The sequence below is a fragment of the Ambystoma mexicanum genome, chromosome 2p (genome assembly GCF_040938575.1).
Source record: "Ambystoma mexicanum isolate Mex_15411 chromosome 2p, UKY_AmexF1_1, whole genome shotgun sequence".
Classification (NCBI taxonomy): Eukaryota; Metazoa; Chordata; class Amphibia; order Caudata; family Ambystomatidae; genus Ambystoma; species Ambystoma mexicanum.
The window spans coordinates 1,306,672,231-1,306,687,486 of record NC_090923.1 but is presented as its reverse complement, the minus strand read 5'-3'; the positions used below and the strand labels follow the sequence as shown (position 1 = coordinate 1,306,687,486).

The 15,256-nt window shown below is 39.7% G+C and overlaps 1 protein-coding gene across 1 annotated transcript in view; it reads left to right on the top strand.

The window, feature by feature from the left end:
• TECPR1 (tectonin beta-propeller repeat containing 1) overlaps nt 1-14,113 on the top strand; it is a 1,334,260-nt gene extending 1,320,147 nt beyond the window's left edge. Inside the window, exon 25 of the mRNA XM_069645650.1 lies at nt 1,429-14,113. Within this exon, the coding sequence (XP_069501751.1) occupies nt 1,429-1,626 (198 nt within the window). The 3' untranslated portion in view covers nt 1,627-14,113. The remainder of the gene's footprint in view (nt 1-1,428) is intronic.
• Nucleotides 14,114-15,256: the final 1,143 nt, after the last annotated feature.

Sequence of the window (15,256 nt, the reverse complement as noted above, 5' to 3'; positions counted from 1 at the left end):
ATTTTACCTCCATAAACGAAAATAAGTAATTTGTTAACAAGTATTTATCTTTTCAAGTTAAAAATAATCATTTGATCATTTCCTATCTGTCCGGGAATCCAAAGCTCTATTAAATATCTTAAATTGTGACTTATTCAAATGCCTTTCTTTTAAATAGTTTTTACTTTTTTTGCCTTTATTTTCAAAGTGCTGAAAGTGTAGCAGCTTTCCTCACCCTTCTTACCGTTGGTAATTGTATTTGTCAAATGCGCAGGCGCCTCGATTCAAGTCACAGTGCAGCCCGGCACTGCTGCTTGCATGCCCCAACCTTTCCTTTCACCACCTTGGTTCTCCCACTTTCCCCACCACTTCCGCCTCTTTGCCCCATTCAGTATTTTCAGTTTCACTTGTTACATGCTGTCCCCATGCGGTGCATTGGACCCCTTTTCCACTTTTCGCGGAGTCTGCCCTTCCACAGTGAACATGAAGGATTCTTGGATTGGAAGGTATTTCTTAAAATGAAAGAATTAGACTAAGCCAACTCGATTTGCCGAGCATAAATCCTGTACCTAACTTGATTCTTCATATTTTAGCTTGTATTTGTATTTGTATTTATTGTTTTATATAGCGCCTTAATCCAAGGCGCTTTACAGTTAACAACAAGAACACATAAACATGGAACAGTAGAAGCAATAACAGTAAAAATGAATCAACCATAAAATCGGGATGTACAACAATTTGCATGAGAAAAGGGGAAAGGAGAGGAAGGGGGTGTGGAAGGAGGGAAGAGGGAGAGAAAGTAGTGAGTAGAGTGAGTAGGAGGAGGAAGGAGAATTTAGAAGAGAAGGGGAAAGATAAAGAGAACAAAGGGAAGGGTACTAGAGGGAGGGTGAGAGGGGGAAGGAAGTCAGGGAGGGGAATGAAAAAGGAGTGATTTCAAAGAAGAGCAGAAGGAGGAATAGGTGAGGGAGGAGCGGATAGAAAAAGGTAGGGAGTTCCAGTGTAAGGGGGCAAGGAGCTGAAAAGAGCGGAAACGGGAGGAGGCACAAGGGGGTGGGGGACCGAGAGTAAGAAAAGATCAGCAGAACGTAGAGAGCGAGAGGGGGTGTAGAATGAGAGAAGAGAGGAGAGGTAAGGTGGAGCAAGGTCGTGAAGAGATTTAAAGACAAGACAAAGGAAGTGAAATTTAAGCTGGGAGCGGAAAGGAAGCCATCCTAGGTAAGAAAGGGAATTGGAAATGGAGCCGTGAGAGGAGAGAAGACAGAGGGTGGTGCGGATGGCGGGAGGGGGAGCTTTTTGGGAGGGGAAACTGCTTAAGGCAGGTGGAGAGCTATGCACTGGCCACCGGTGAGCTACCTTTTGCAGACTATAATTCTATGATTTTTACTAATTTCTTAATTTTTGTGTGAATTACTTGCTCTGTTGCCTAATGATGTGGCTTTCTTACAGGGAGGGTGGGAACATATCACTGTGCGAGGAAGTACAAGTGCAGCAGGGAAGTTTGTTACACAAGAAAGCACCCCAGAAGAGTCTTCAAAAGACATTGATCCCGACGACCAAGAAAGGAAAGGAAAAGAATTGGAGCCTAAAACAACCTTGTTGGTTAAAGAAGAGGAGAACATGGACGGAAATGCTGTCCATTGCTAGAGTTACATTCTCCACACTCATACACTCGTTTTTACTGTACTTGGCTCTTGGAAGGGCATTTATTTAAGTTTGCTTGGCTGATGTCACTGTATGCATAGAACTGTCCTTTTGTGTTTTAAATCTCAATTTGTATGTATGTTTGTAGAAGCATTTCAACTGAGCCATCCAAATGTTTTGTAATGTGATGTTTGATTTTACTTTGTTAATATGTGAAATCATGGTCATTGGAAGTAATATATTTATTGCGTCCTTAAGCATTTTCACTTATACACACACTAATGATGTGCACGATTATGCAGACTTAAGTCATAATTCTAGTAGTGCTGTTTTTGTAAAGGCCTGTAGTTTTGCTCAGCAGTGCTTTTCAAATGGAGACATATTGTATTTTGTTTTTACTGTGCTTGCAGTTATTTATTGCCTACTCTTTGGGAAAATATGTAAAAGGTGTGCACTAATCCAACATTTTTAGAAATTAACTTCATATTACTTTCCCCTTTACATTTCCTCAGTGGGTTTGAATTGGTTGAAAATAAGGTCCATATTTATAACATTGCTTTGGCAAAGCCATGTTTAAACTTAAACGTTGAAATATTTTATAATAATAATACCACATCTTTACATTTTTAGAAGGGTCTACATTAATAGAATAAGTGGGTCTTTCATAACCAGATCCTAATTTGGGTACAACCAAGCTCTGAAGTAAAAATGTGGGGTCAGTCAGTTTTTTCCTATAACTCTGTTTTTTTTAAAAAAACAAGCTACTAGATGCAGAGAACATTTCGTAGAAAGTAATTTTTCCCCGCAATAAACACAACAACACAGGATACATAGTTTTCTTTCCCTCCATCGTGCACATTTTGGTGGCTAGGCATGCAACATTGAGTTCATCTATGGAGAGACAACATTGTTCATTACTTAACATCCTTTTGCTACCACAGACGATAGTCACTCTTTCTTCTTTACCTGACAATTCAGTGTTCTTAGAACTTGCGAGTTTGAAGAACCATCCTTTTTTGTCCTATTGACTACATGACCCCCTCCTTGTCTTCCATAGCGTCCTGCTGCTTAGAATGGACCTGGTTCTAACTGTTCATGCTATTCTTCCCATGTTATTCATGTTTCTACAGGCAGGCCATGTTTCTGTAGATTAATAATTAAAGGTACATTTTTGTATTAATTCCCTCCCTTCATTTGACCATTCCTAAAGGGAGAACCTTTCCCTACATTGCAGCCACATCTAACTTAGCTGTCCAGATAAGCTTAGCTTTTCATGGGCATGGCTCTTGTTACAGCAAAGACATTTTTGGTTTGATCCATTTATGCATGTCCTTGGTGCACTTCTCGTTCAAGGCAGTTTACTTCAAGGATAGCTAAAGGACCACAGTGGAAACATATTTCCAAATAATGTAATACATTCTTTGGATACATCAATGTTCTAAATTAGTGGAAGAAAGTGCAATTTTTAAGTGACAACTGCAGTTAAATGTATGCCAGCCATATAAACGGGTTGAATCTCTGCGGTCTACACCATTATGCCCTTCTTCAGGTGGCATACTTAGTCCCATGCTTATTACATTTAATTATCAAGCCTTCTTCTAAATATGAATATTAGATGTACCCAAAGGGAGATCCTAATAGTTCCTTCTTAAATAAAGAGTGAATACTCTGCATTGCCTTCACCAGGGTTGACTATACAGCCCCACCATTTGATGTGATGAGCCACACTGGGATTTGGGCAGAGTTTGTGTGAGCAATTTCCTCTCCAGCTTCTGAAGCAGGCGCTTGTCTTGCAATAGGAAGATCACTGCCAGAAATTACACACCAGATTTCTTTAAGACTACCTTATTTTTTATACATCATTGGACTTGAAGATGAACAAGTAGCATGATAGAGCTCTCAATATCGTCTCTAAATTACCTGATTAGCAAAAAGAGATGTTAATATTAACTGGCATAGAAAAGATATTTCACTCACACCACATTTTTTTTATGGTCCGGTGTGTGTGTGTGAGAGAGAGAGAGTGTGTGTGTGTACTTGTGCGAACACATATTTACTTGTCTCCAGGTCAATGGGTATTGCATGTCCCCAATGGCTGCCTCTACCCTTATTGTAAAAACATAGACAGAATGAAGATGAGTCATGGTTCTAATATTCTGGCTGGCTAGGAACAGGACTGCCATAGTGCAGATTTTAGGTTTGAAATAACAATAATCTTTATAATATAAAAATGTGAACATCCTACCAATGACGTGGCATTCGTGGACTATTTCAAATGTATTGTACTACATGTGAGGAGCCAGGAATGAGACACAGACACAGAGGAGACATGTTTGTGGCTATAAACCTTTATTTAAATGAAAAAGGAGTTGGAAAATGCCTCACTATCTCTAATCTAGTAGGAATGTCCCTACCTCAACCCAAAGCTAAGGAACCTGTCAATATCAAGATGTCCAACTAAAACGTAAGTCCTGTGTCCATAATCCTATTCTGGCCCTCACATTCTAAAATAACTGTAAGGTGTAAAGGGTAATGTTTCTTGTCTTCTTAAAGTGTTAAACATTTTCAAAGTTCAAAACAAGAGTTCAAAATCCAACAAAAAGGGTTTCTTATTAGACTAAGTTCACAGTTCGAGGAAGGACTTCCTTCTCTAGGTTCTTTGCCTAAAACAACCAGTTCCAAAAAGTATCACCAAGTTTCAAAGAGGATTTCTCTCTCCCCTCAGTTCATTCACGTTGTTTGAGGAAGTGGCTCCCTTCCCCAAGGTTTCTCTATACTTCCAGTCCCAAAGGTACCTTTCTTCAGAAGGACCTTTCCTTTCTTATTAAGCACTTTGTTCACATTTCACCATGTTATTATCTTTCTTTAACTTCCTCTTCTACTACTTTATAGTTAATTTCCTTTCAATGGTTCACCCAATATTTCACATGCACACTTGTCTTAACCTGGTATAATCTCCTGTCAGGACTTTTTATATGAAACCGTTAACTTATCTTCACCTGGTATACTCTCCTGCCAGGACATTATATATGAAACACTTAACTTGCCTTCACCTGGTATACTGTCCTGCCATAAGCTCTCTAAACAATTACCTGCTTTTGCAGGTAGGACTTTATTGATCCGCTTCTAGTTGGTTTAACAAATACTTTCACTGTATTAATGGCATCCCGTGTGCTTTCTCTCTGCATTTTCATGAGGCGCTAAAATTTATTATACCATCCAGCTTCCCACTTATGTATATGTCAGGAATCAGGTTGGGTCTGGCCGGAATTACAAAGGACAAATGCCGTCCCCATCACATAAACAACAGAGACATGCTAGAATGCGCCTGTTGCACCATACCCCACTGTTACGTACTGCAAAACAAAGGTCAACGTCCTGTCGCACCGAATATCGGAAGGCTTACCCTTGGCTTGGTCGCGTTGGCGGTTGCCATTGCGATTGGGGCAAGCACGCCGAATCCCTACGTCAGACGCACGCTAGGTCATGTGACTTCGGCTTGATAAAACTATGCCGTCTGAGTTGTTCGTTGCTTCTGAATTTGCTGAAGTACGCTACGTACCCTGGATATTGTAACCTGTTGTTATCTCGCTTTTCCTGGTGTTCCTTGCCAAGTTCCTAGCCCTTCTGTGTTTGGTGTTTTGACTCCACGTCCTCCCTTGAGCGCTCTCTCCCCGTTCCTTACCTACCTGTTCCTCTCTTGTTCTGCCTTAGTCCTTCCCCTGGCTGACCTCCCGGAACTGTCTTTTGCTTTACCTTGGTCTCGTGTTCTATCATTGGAAGGATCCCCTGTTGCCGACCCGGACTCCATTTGGACTGCCTTTGCTTCACGCTGTGTCCTCGGAAAGACCCCGTGTTGCCGACTCGGACTTCTTTGGATTGCCTTCCTGTATCCACGCTCTTGCAAGTGTCCCGTAAAGACCGCTAGTGCTCTTCTCCTCCCCTCGCCCTATAACGAACTAGAGACTGCAGGAGTATTCAGCGTCCTCGTGCCGTCGGGTGTTCCCTACTGGACTTCCTGCCCCCAGGCGTCCGTGTGCCGGCGGGAACAGTCCTAGTCACCTCTGCACCTGGTGGTCTTGCAGGGAGCACTTGCATCTTTTTGGAAGATCATTACTCCTATGGTAAAAGTGTCAGTCCTTACTCCTAAATTCATGTCTGTGAATTCCTTCTGGGTTTTCTGTAAGTACTAAGACCTCGTGTTTGTTTGTTGTGACAGAATCCCTGCAGTATTTCTTGGTGTTGATTGATTGTAAAACAAGGGGTTACCTGGAAGATCGTCTCCTTTCAAGAAGAGGTTCTTCGGCATCGCGTCTGGGTCCATTCTTCCAAGTAATTGATCCCTGGTGCTGGTTTGTTTTATCCAGACACAGGGTTACATTGCAGGGTAGAATTCATCGTCTACACCACGTGGGCAACTTGGATCAGCTACCCTGACAGTATATTACGAACTTCCCCTTGCTGTTATTACTTTCCTTTCGATTATTTTCCATTGGTGCGCCGGTAGCCCTTTAACTTTCCCTGAGATTACCGGTAGCCTTTGGCGCTGCTTCGTCTTCATCTGCTTTGCTGTATTGGCTCAGTGTGCACCCGGTTAAGCGCAGCCTTGCTACTGTTCTTGTTTGCTCGGTGCGCGGCTCCTGCAGCATTTCCCTTCCTTGTGGTGAATTGCTGGCATCTCCTTCTCTTCTCTGAGTCCGGTCGGCCTCTCTGCTGTCTGCGGCAGCGTGTCATCCTTCTGTATGGTTTTCAGATACATTCCTGAACGGCAGGCAGACCTGCGTTTTCAGCTTTTACAGTTCCTTCTCCTTCTCTCGACTTTCCTTCCCTTCACACCTGTCAGCTGGGTTTGGCTTGTATTTAAACTTCCCGGGCCCAATTACCTCTTTTCCAACAACTAGACCATTGTGTTTGATACCCAGTCTTAGAAATCATCATTACTCCTCTGTTCTTCCTCATGTATTGTGGAAGTGAACAATGAGCTACATTGGGAGTCATCTTTATGGCTCCTGATCTCTTCCTCATCTCAATAGTTCTTATGTGGTCCCTAATGGGATCTTGGGAGGGAATCTAAAGTGGATCTACAAACATTTTGGAGAGAGATTTGACAATATGGCATTAAAGTCTGGGGAATCGAGGGGACATCTCCGAAAGGGAAGGCAGGGTATGTGATTTCCTCCAACCATGTCCCATCATTTCCCTGAGGTGTATTTCCCTCCAGATGGTCCTCCTTCATGGTCAGTTCATTGGGCCAGTTAGCAGCTGCTGTCCCCTGGCCCCATATGAGGAAGCAGCCTTAGGGAAAGTAGTGAGGACATCGCTAGATTCATCACATACCCTAGATTAATAAGGGGAGCAGCTTCTGTACCTCTCTTGGGATGCCAGTACTCTTTAACGGGCATTGATCTAAGTGTACCTATTTGTTCTAGAAAATACTATTTTCTAATTGTTTGATTTTGGAAGAACCCTTGATGATATGAATCCACTGTCATGTTGCAGGTTTTAATATTTGTATACAGAATGCATTGCTTTTGCTAATTTATTCTTTGAGAGAGAGTGAGCATATGCAAAATAGCAGCAGGAGATTATAACTCGACGGATGACTATTGAGGTAATTCCCAACAGGACTGCTCCAACTGTAACTTTCAAAGTCAAAAGAAGGGCTCCATTACCTTTTAAAGTGTAAATGTCTTTCGTGTCTTAACCTTTCATATACAGCCTGTGCTTCAGAGAAGTTTTGCTTTTCTTTTGCATGTTTTGAAGGGGATTACCCATTTTAGGGTAAAGGATCTCTTTAATGATGCATCCAACTTCGGCTGTAGAAGAATCCTCCAAGGGAAAAGACAGGAATTCTTTCTAACGTCTCCTCTTTCATAATACTAATCAAGCACACAGGTACTTACGATCGATCGCTTTAAGTTAATGTTTTGCCTCTTAGAGGCTGTATTCTAAAGTTGTGGTCCTCAATGTATCGTGGAGAGCAAAACAGTGGTTGTTCAGTCATGTTGAACCTTTCTTCCAAGTATTCCCTTTTTCACCGATATTAAAATGAGTTTGTGCAATCATCTAAACACCTTGGGCATTTGAGTCGACTGTGAGGCCTCCATAACAAACGTAATGTCCTTTACAACAACTTATGTTTCTGTGTATAAATAAATATGTATGTAGCAACAACATGCAAGGGATTGCTGATGGGTCTATAGTTAAATCTTAGTACTCATGTAATCAATTGTGATCTGAGGCAATGATAATATCTTTTGCTTCAGGGTACCGAGAACTGTCCAGAGCTTCTGCGAAAAACTTTTGACAGGAAGTCCTTCAATTAAATGTCTACAACATTGGAATTCATTTCTTTTATAAGGAGACATGTAGAATCTACCTGACTACTGTTCATGTCCATTGGATTTTTAATAGCGCCAGTCAAGGCAAAAGGAGTGGCGGGAGGGACAGAGGCAGACATGCACAGGTACAAAAGAAGCCAACAGTACATTTTGGAACCCAATCTATGGATGTCTTTAATTCCTGATTTTCTCCTGAATGGAAGCACAAGACTATGGCTCTTGGTCTTTTATACCAGTTTCCGGTCAGAAATGGCTGTAGTCAAAGCCAATCTAGGGACCCCTCCTTGTTTAAGAAACTTGTGACAGCGAAACTTGATGGCCAAAGCATCCCACAACCTCTAAATGTGATAACATGTAGCGTGTTGTGACGGGGTGTCTGCCACAAATAACCAAGATAGGCTGTAGTACGTTCAAAGGGTCTTTATTGGAACTTTACAACAGAATGACTGTATGGTCAATAGGGTCGTTTAGGGTCTGCTGGGTTTTTTGACAGAATTGGCGCCAAGGTCATCCCTCGCTTTCTACTTCCCACCGGTTTATCCCCTCCCTAGCCCAGGCGTCCCTAAGGGGATCTTAGTACTACCGCCAGGTGACCCCTACTGTCTGTTGTTCTTCCTGGGAACAATGGTGTTTTCCCTAAATTTACAGCAGGGAATTTTCTATACTTTTCCTAACCTATCCCGCTTAGTACTATTTGGAGTTAGGGAAGGTGCCTTTGTTCTCCCGGTGTGTCACTCTTTAATGATTTGCTTGAATGCCTGGTTTAATTTTTATTTCTTGCATGTAGATATGCACATCTTCGTAGTCAGGAATTCTTTCATTGTATCCTAGGAGTTGAAAGAGGAATGTATTATCTTTCCAATTCAAGACATCCATTTTATCAATAAGTGAGAAAACGAATACAAACCAAGGAAGCGGGTTGCTTATATGTCTTGTTGAATTGAAATAAAAACAATTTGAAAGATAGATTTTAATAAGTGAAAATATACTTTAAATATATTCCCAGAATTATTTGGGACAATTGTGCTTACTCTTTCCACGAACATTTTCTATGAAAAAAGCCTTCTCTGCTCTCAAAGTCCTGTTAGTGAGGTTGAAAGATCAGTAGGTGTTTCCAAATCTAATGTTCATCCAAATCTGGTATGATTATACATTTTATTTCTACCGCAAATATTAGAATGACTTTTACTTAACATCTTCTTACATTAAGTAAAGATATCACTATGGGAAGCTGGGAAGCATGGTTTCCTTTCTCTTGAAGTGTTAGGCAGAATCTTTTTAAAACATAGTAAATGGAGACTGATATTACACAGCTCAGTAATTTAGTAAATATTCTTATATAATTTCCAAGTCTATTGCGAAGACAATTTACTCATGACTTTTAATTGTTATTACAAGGTGACGCCTCTCGGGTTGCCAAAAATTAACAGAGTGACATAACACTGCTTGTTACATGATATTGGGTTACTGATTTAATAGCAGCACAAAGCATATCTATGTGCTTCTTAGGACTCGGTTATATAATACCTTTAATTGTTAGATATGGAATCAACACTATCACATTTAACTCTGCGGCACTGAAAAAGAAAGGGGAAGAAACCATTGAGTGTGGGGGAGGCAGCGAATAAACAGACTCCAGCTGTGTACTATCTGCCTCATCACGAGTTTGGTGGTAACCCTTAAATGCAGCGGTAACGCTATTACTGCCGCATTTAAGGGTCTGCCAAATCACGGGCTTGGCGGATTTACCCCCAGCTGGCGGTAATAGCACCGAACATTCCCCATTGGGCCCAATGGGGAATGGGAAATCCTGAATGCTCCAAGCTAATAGCGCCGGGGGGGTTTGGCGGTAGGTCTAATAGCCCTGGCAGTAATACCGCCGGGGTTAGCGCCCAACTCGTGATGAGGCCATTATAAAGAACTATATTAAGTATTCAACTTAAACATTTAAATGACTGCAACCAACTTTTTCTAGTATTGCTATGAGCTTCAGCAGTAAACACAAATTAAAATCTACTCCTAAATTGTGTATACTATTGTTCCGACAGATGGAGTTTTAAAAGGGGGTTGTTACATCAACTTCTTTTTCTGTGCGACCTGTTAAATGCTCCCCTGTTTAGGGTGGTGTCACAACTGCGAGGGACAGAAGTCAGGTCCCCATCTCCAAATTAGAAAACGTGTAGTTGTCCTCTGCATTAAATTGCGCCACACCAAAGTTTATAACATTGGTGTGGCGCAATTTAATGCAGAAGACAATTACACACGTATTGTTCCAACAGCCTCTAGGTGAAAGCATAGTTGATGATTCCTGCTAAACTCATTAAAGAACAATATTATTCAGTATCAAAGTACCACAGTGTAAAGGGCATATTTGCAAAATCCTTAATTGTTACTACCACCATAAAAAAAGGAATGATGCTATACTGTGGTTACCCTGTCCCTATTGATAAGGCACACACTATATGAACTACTCTTACATGACATGAAAACTATTTATATGTCTAAACCTAGTTGGAAAATTAAATTGAGAGTTAATATAAAAACTAAGATTAAAATCTTCACATCAATGCTTCAAGGGTGCAACAGCAGCGAATTCAGGTACTTCTTTTATGGCTTTAGCCTGTTATTTTAGGCATAGGTCTTTTGTAGGGAGTTATTGGCCTTGTTACTAATCCTAAACAGCAGAGTGCAGACCATCCTCCCTTGACTACACATATTCAAGATGCTTTTGCAAGTCATTATTCAATATAAGGTGTGCTCCAGAAAGGAAATTCCCACTTCTTATTTAGATTTATTTTTTCAAGGGTATAGTTTTTCAATAAGAATGTGACAATACGCGTAAAACAACTTGTCATGTGCACCAACTATAAAAATATTAGAACTACTCTCAGGCCACTTTTGCACCCCAAGATTGTTATGATACTGTGGTACATAGTTACTTTCCTAACTAATGGGAACATTTAATTGTAATAGATTTCATTAATGTATGCCAGAATCATCCTGTGCCTCATTTTTTGGGATTGATGGTGCATTTATTTTGTTGTTGCTCTGTTTTAGACTGTTAGCTGCTCCTTCCAGAGCTGTGTTTCTTTGTTCGTCCGCTTATTGAATTTGTTGTAACAAAAGATGGATAACTCATTCAATGTAATTTACTTTGCTTTAGTTAAAACCTGTAATATTTACATACTTAAACACAGTTTTTTCAAGGTCGCCAAAGTAGTTGTTTTAGGTACTTTTTTGTTGCCAGTATAGTTCAATTTTAGTATCACAACCATTAACATTCAAATATTTAAAGCCAGCCTCTATGTAAGCTTCTTTTAACATGTAAATGTAGTGAATAATTGTGCACAAAATGAGTTTTGGTGTATAAATCACATACAAGACATAATATTTCTATGCCATTCCTTGTTGTAAACTGGAACCTTTGAGGATAAAGACTAATTATGCAAAATGCATACTCCATTGAAGCTTAAATAAGCAACATAATTATCTATGGGTAGGCTATAAAACTTGGGCATTTTTCTCTTCCTTTGTTGTGCAATTAGGATCTCAAAAAATGTAAAAACTATGTGTTGTTTTGCCACGATCAGATATCTTCTGCTATTAAGAGATATAAAGCAGTCTGCGCAGCAACATAGTTACGAGACAAAAGCTGCTTTGTAGATGGAAAATGGATTCGGAAAAGGGACTTGTCTAAGTCAACGCTGCATGTTATATAGACTTAGATCATAGAATATGCTAGAATCTGTCCACAAACACAACTCCAATGAAATTGACAACTGTGATAATGGTTACACATCTGTGCCAGTTATCTCTTTTACACCATAGGTTAGTCAGTACTTCTGAAATAAATAGGAGTTGTGAACCACACACATCCTTTAATGTATCTTCTTCAATGATTTATTTGGCCAGGTTTTGAGTGGGAGGTCTTGGGGTCGACAGTTAAGAGTGTTACTCTTCCAATGAGTTAGAGACTCTCCTTACTTTCTCTGATAAAGATGTACTTTAAAATTGGGATGTCATCTACTTACATCGTCTTATCATGTGAAAGCTCAATATTGTTTGACATAAAGCCTGAATATCTGACAGCTTCAGAAGCCAGCATTGAATGTGCAAATGGCCTGCTGTCATACCAGAGAACTTAAAAATGTAACTACTGATTCTGGTGCATCTTCCACACCTTTGTTCGCTAAAAATATATAAGTAACGCCACCAGGCAGCACGAATGTATTTCATTTATGGGGTATATAAAAGAACACTTGAGCATAGCAGGCACCTTTTGCCTTTTGTATTTGTCTGCTTGATGGGACACCACTTAGTTTCTGTATAAAAGATAACACACAGTTTAACAATGCAGCAATTGAACAGCCAATCATTTAATGTATCAATGATAACTTACCAGGTGCGTACTGAAAAGTGCCAGAAAGGACACAGTCCTATGATGCCGCTACGTCGTGGTACTTTTTTAAGTATACTGAATGCTGTGTACTCCGTTTTTTATTCAAAACAGGATACATTGTACAAGAATATTGTTGAGGGAGTTGCGATTAATGGCAAAAATACGAACAAGCAGTAACTTTTTCTGGCCTATATGTATTTTCAAGCAGAAACATTTTAGAAAATAATTTTCCAAAACAACAGTTGAGGACAGGAGGTGTGCCCTAAAGAACTTTTCCTACAAATAGAAAAATGCATGTATGTTATAGCTTTATCATCTTTTACATAAGAAACCGAGATAATCGAAAATGTCCTCTCCAAAGATCCTTAACTATCCAAATGAGTTGAACCAATGTCAATTTAGCTTATTTTTGTTATTTTGTTAGCACAGTGAATTTTATAGAGGCAGTTCCAATGGCGGGTTGGGCATTTGTTACCTAAGATGTCCTTTTACAACATTTTGCAAAATTATACATTATGTGGTTTCTTTTGTCCTCATATCGGGCATTTCAAGATTACTTACACTAATCTATAAGTGAGGGCAAGATTGATTTGTTGCCCATATGTATACATGCATTTGCAGGCATGGAGGTTAAACAAACCCCATCACAGCATGAAGTAGCTCATAGAAGCACCAGGAATTTCACAGCTGACAGCTCCTCTATCAAACTGTGTTCCTGTGTTAGATTCCTATCATTTTACAGTATGACATTTAGCCAAATTCTAGAGGTTTTCACATTATGTCACATTCATGTTGCTTTAAACTGTGTTTGTTAACACTTCTTTATGCCTTGTAGAATTATGTGAAATGTATACCTATTGCCTGTTAGTGAGATCCAAAAGATAATTCCCAGCAACTATATTTTAAGATTATTTTATTTGAACTGCTGGTATTTGAATTTGTTTACATGTCATTTTTTATAGTGATCTCTTTTTGCTACCTGGCCTATTACTGTAGGTTTGTTTTAACAATAGTGGTGCTCTTTGTCCTAATCTCGATCTCTATGCATTTAAATAAAGTAACAGACAAACAAGATTGGTTCACTACATGCATTAAACAAACCTTTTTGTACAAAATATCTCAATGCTGCTATAAATAGTGATGCACGTACAAATACACTTAAGAAAACCAAATTACATATTTGGAGATTAACAACATGCTTTTGTGTTAACATTCGTATTCTGATGTGTCTAGTCTACCTTTCAACAATTCTTATGTCAAAAAGTGGACTTGGAAGTATTTTACTGTATGTAAAAATGAGATTATTGTTGCCCTTGTTTATACTGTGCATTATCAAAAATATATTCACTTGTTATGCTTACATCCTTGAAAATGTACATCGTGATAACTACTGCGTATCGTTTATTGATTGGAATATTTTGGTAGACTGCCTGATTTGGAATATTTTGGTAGACCTAGATTTGTTCTAAGTCCAGTGTTGCAAATAACTGAAAATTGAAAACAAATGACACACAGCTTCTTGTCAGGATTTTTTCTGAATGTTCGTGAATTGTATTTGTATAAATAATCAAACAATAATGCTAACGATTGCTGTATAAAGCTTTGTACCATCAAAATATTTATTATGTGAAAACATATTGCAAAGCTACTGCTAAATACATTATTGGAACGATTTCACAGTTACAACAGATTTATTTTTAATTCTTATAATAAATGAAAGCTCAAACATTATTCAACATTTTAAACCACAGTTAGCCGATGCACATTGCAATTTTATAAATGTTTATCTAGGGTAGGGATGGAAATCCTTCTGTGTGCATAGCTCTAAAAAAAAGAAACAATTACCAATAAGGAAAAATGATGCACCTTTCTTTAGTAGATTGTCAGTGCACGTGATAGCAGTCAGATAAACCTGTTACACTGACACATGATACTTTGTCTCAGATTTCACATTATACACTGAGAGCAGTGCTTATATTCAAAAGAATTGTCAGAAAAGTCCTAGCTTCCAATCAAAATTCTCAGAAAAGGAAATCTTAGCCCAGTGATTTCAAAATTTGAAAAATCACATACTGTGACAAAATAACATTAAACACACCTTTAGAGTTCAGAGGGGATCTGTAGACCAGGGATGTCCGTTAGCTAGATGAGAAACTTGGTATATATATAGCGGAATACCCAGAGCACCGGAACAGAGGCTACATCGCAGAATCAGTCCTTCTCATATAACATGCACTAAGGCAGAGGTAGATAGATAGTAGTCACAGACCCTTTCATATTACAGGAACCAAGGCAGGGGTAGGTTATAGTTCTAGGCCCTTATGCAGGGGTATAGGTACTACCATGATCACAAACGATGTAGGTGTTCTGAGAAGCCAGCAAATCAGACTAGCCAGCTCCCAGTTTTGCCCCCAGTTCCACATCCCCCTCCCTATTCACATGGGAAGCCCTTTGGTGATTTAGCCTTGCTGAACCCTTAACTAAAGTTGCCCCACTGCGCACATCCTGAGAGGAGAAGGTGCAGGGAACACACCTGGAGCTAATCATTGTCTTTTGGCAAACAAGAGTGAGGAATACTACTTAGCGTTCTTTAGCAGGAGAGAGGCAAATCGACTTGAACAGGTAAATGGGAGCAGAGAAAAAACACTCAACGCAGAAACACTGTGATGAACCCCCTAAACTGAATTATAAGGTGATTGTGGGGTTACCAAGGAGCTGAGTGACACTACCTGCAGTGCGATGATGGGCCCAGGGGTTGTATGTGGAGAATCCCTTGGGTCCTATCACCATGCCTCTTGCCAACACACTTAGCTCTGGCACTTTTAGAAATGGTGTAGAGTGGTGCAGACCAGATCCAGCCAAAACTGAAACATCAACGGGCCATTTAATAAAA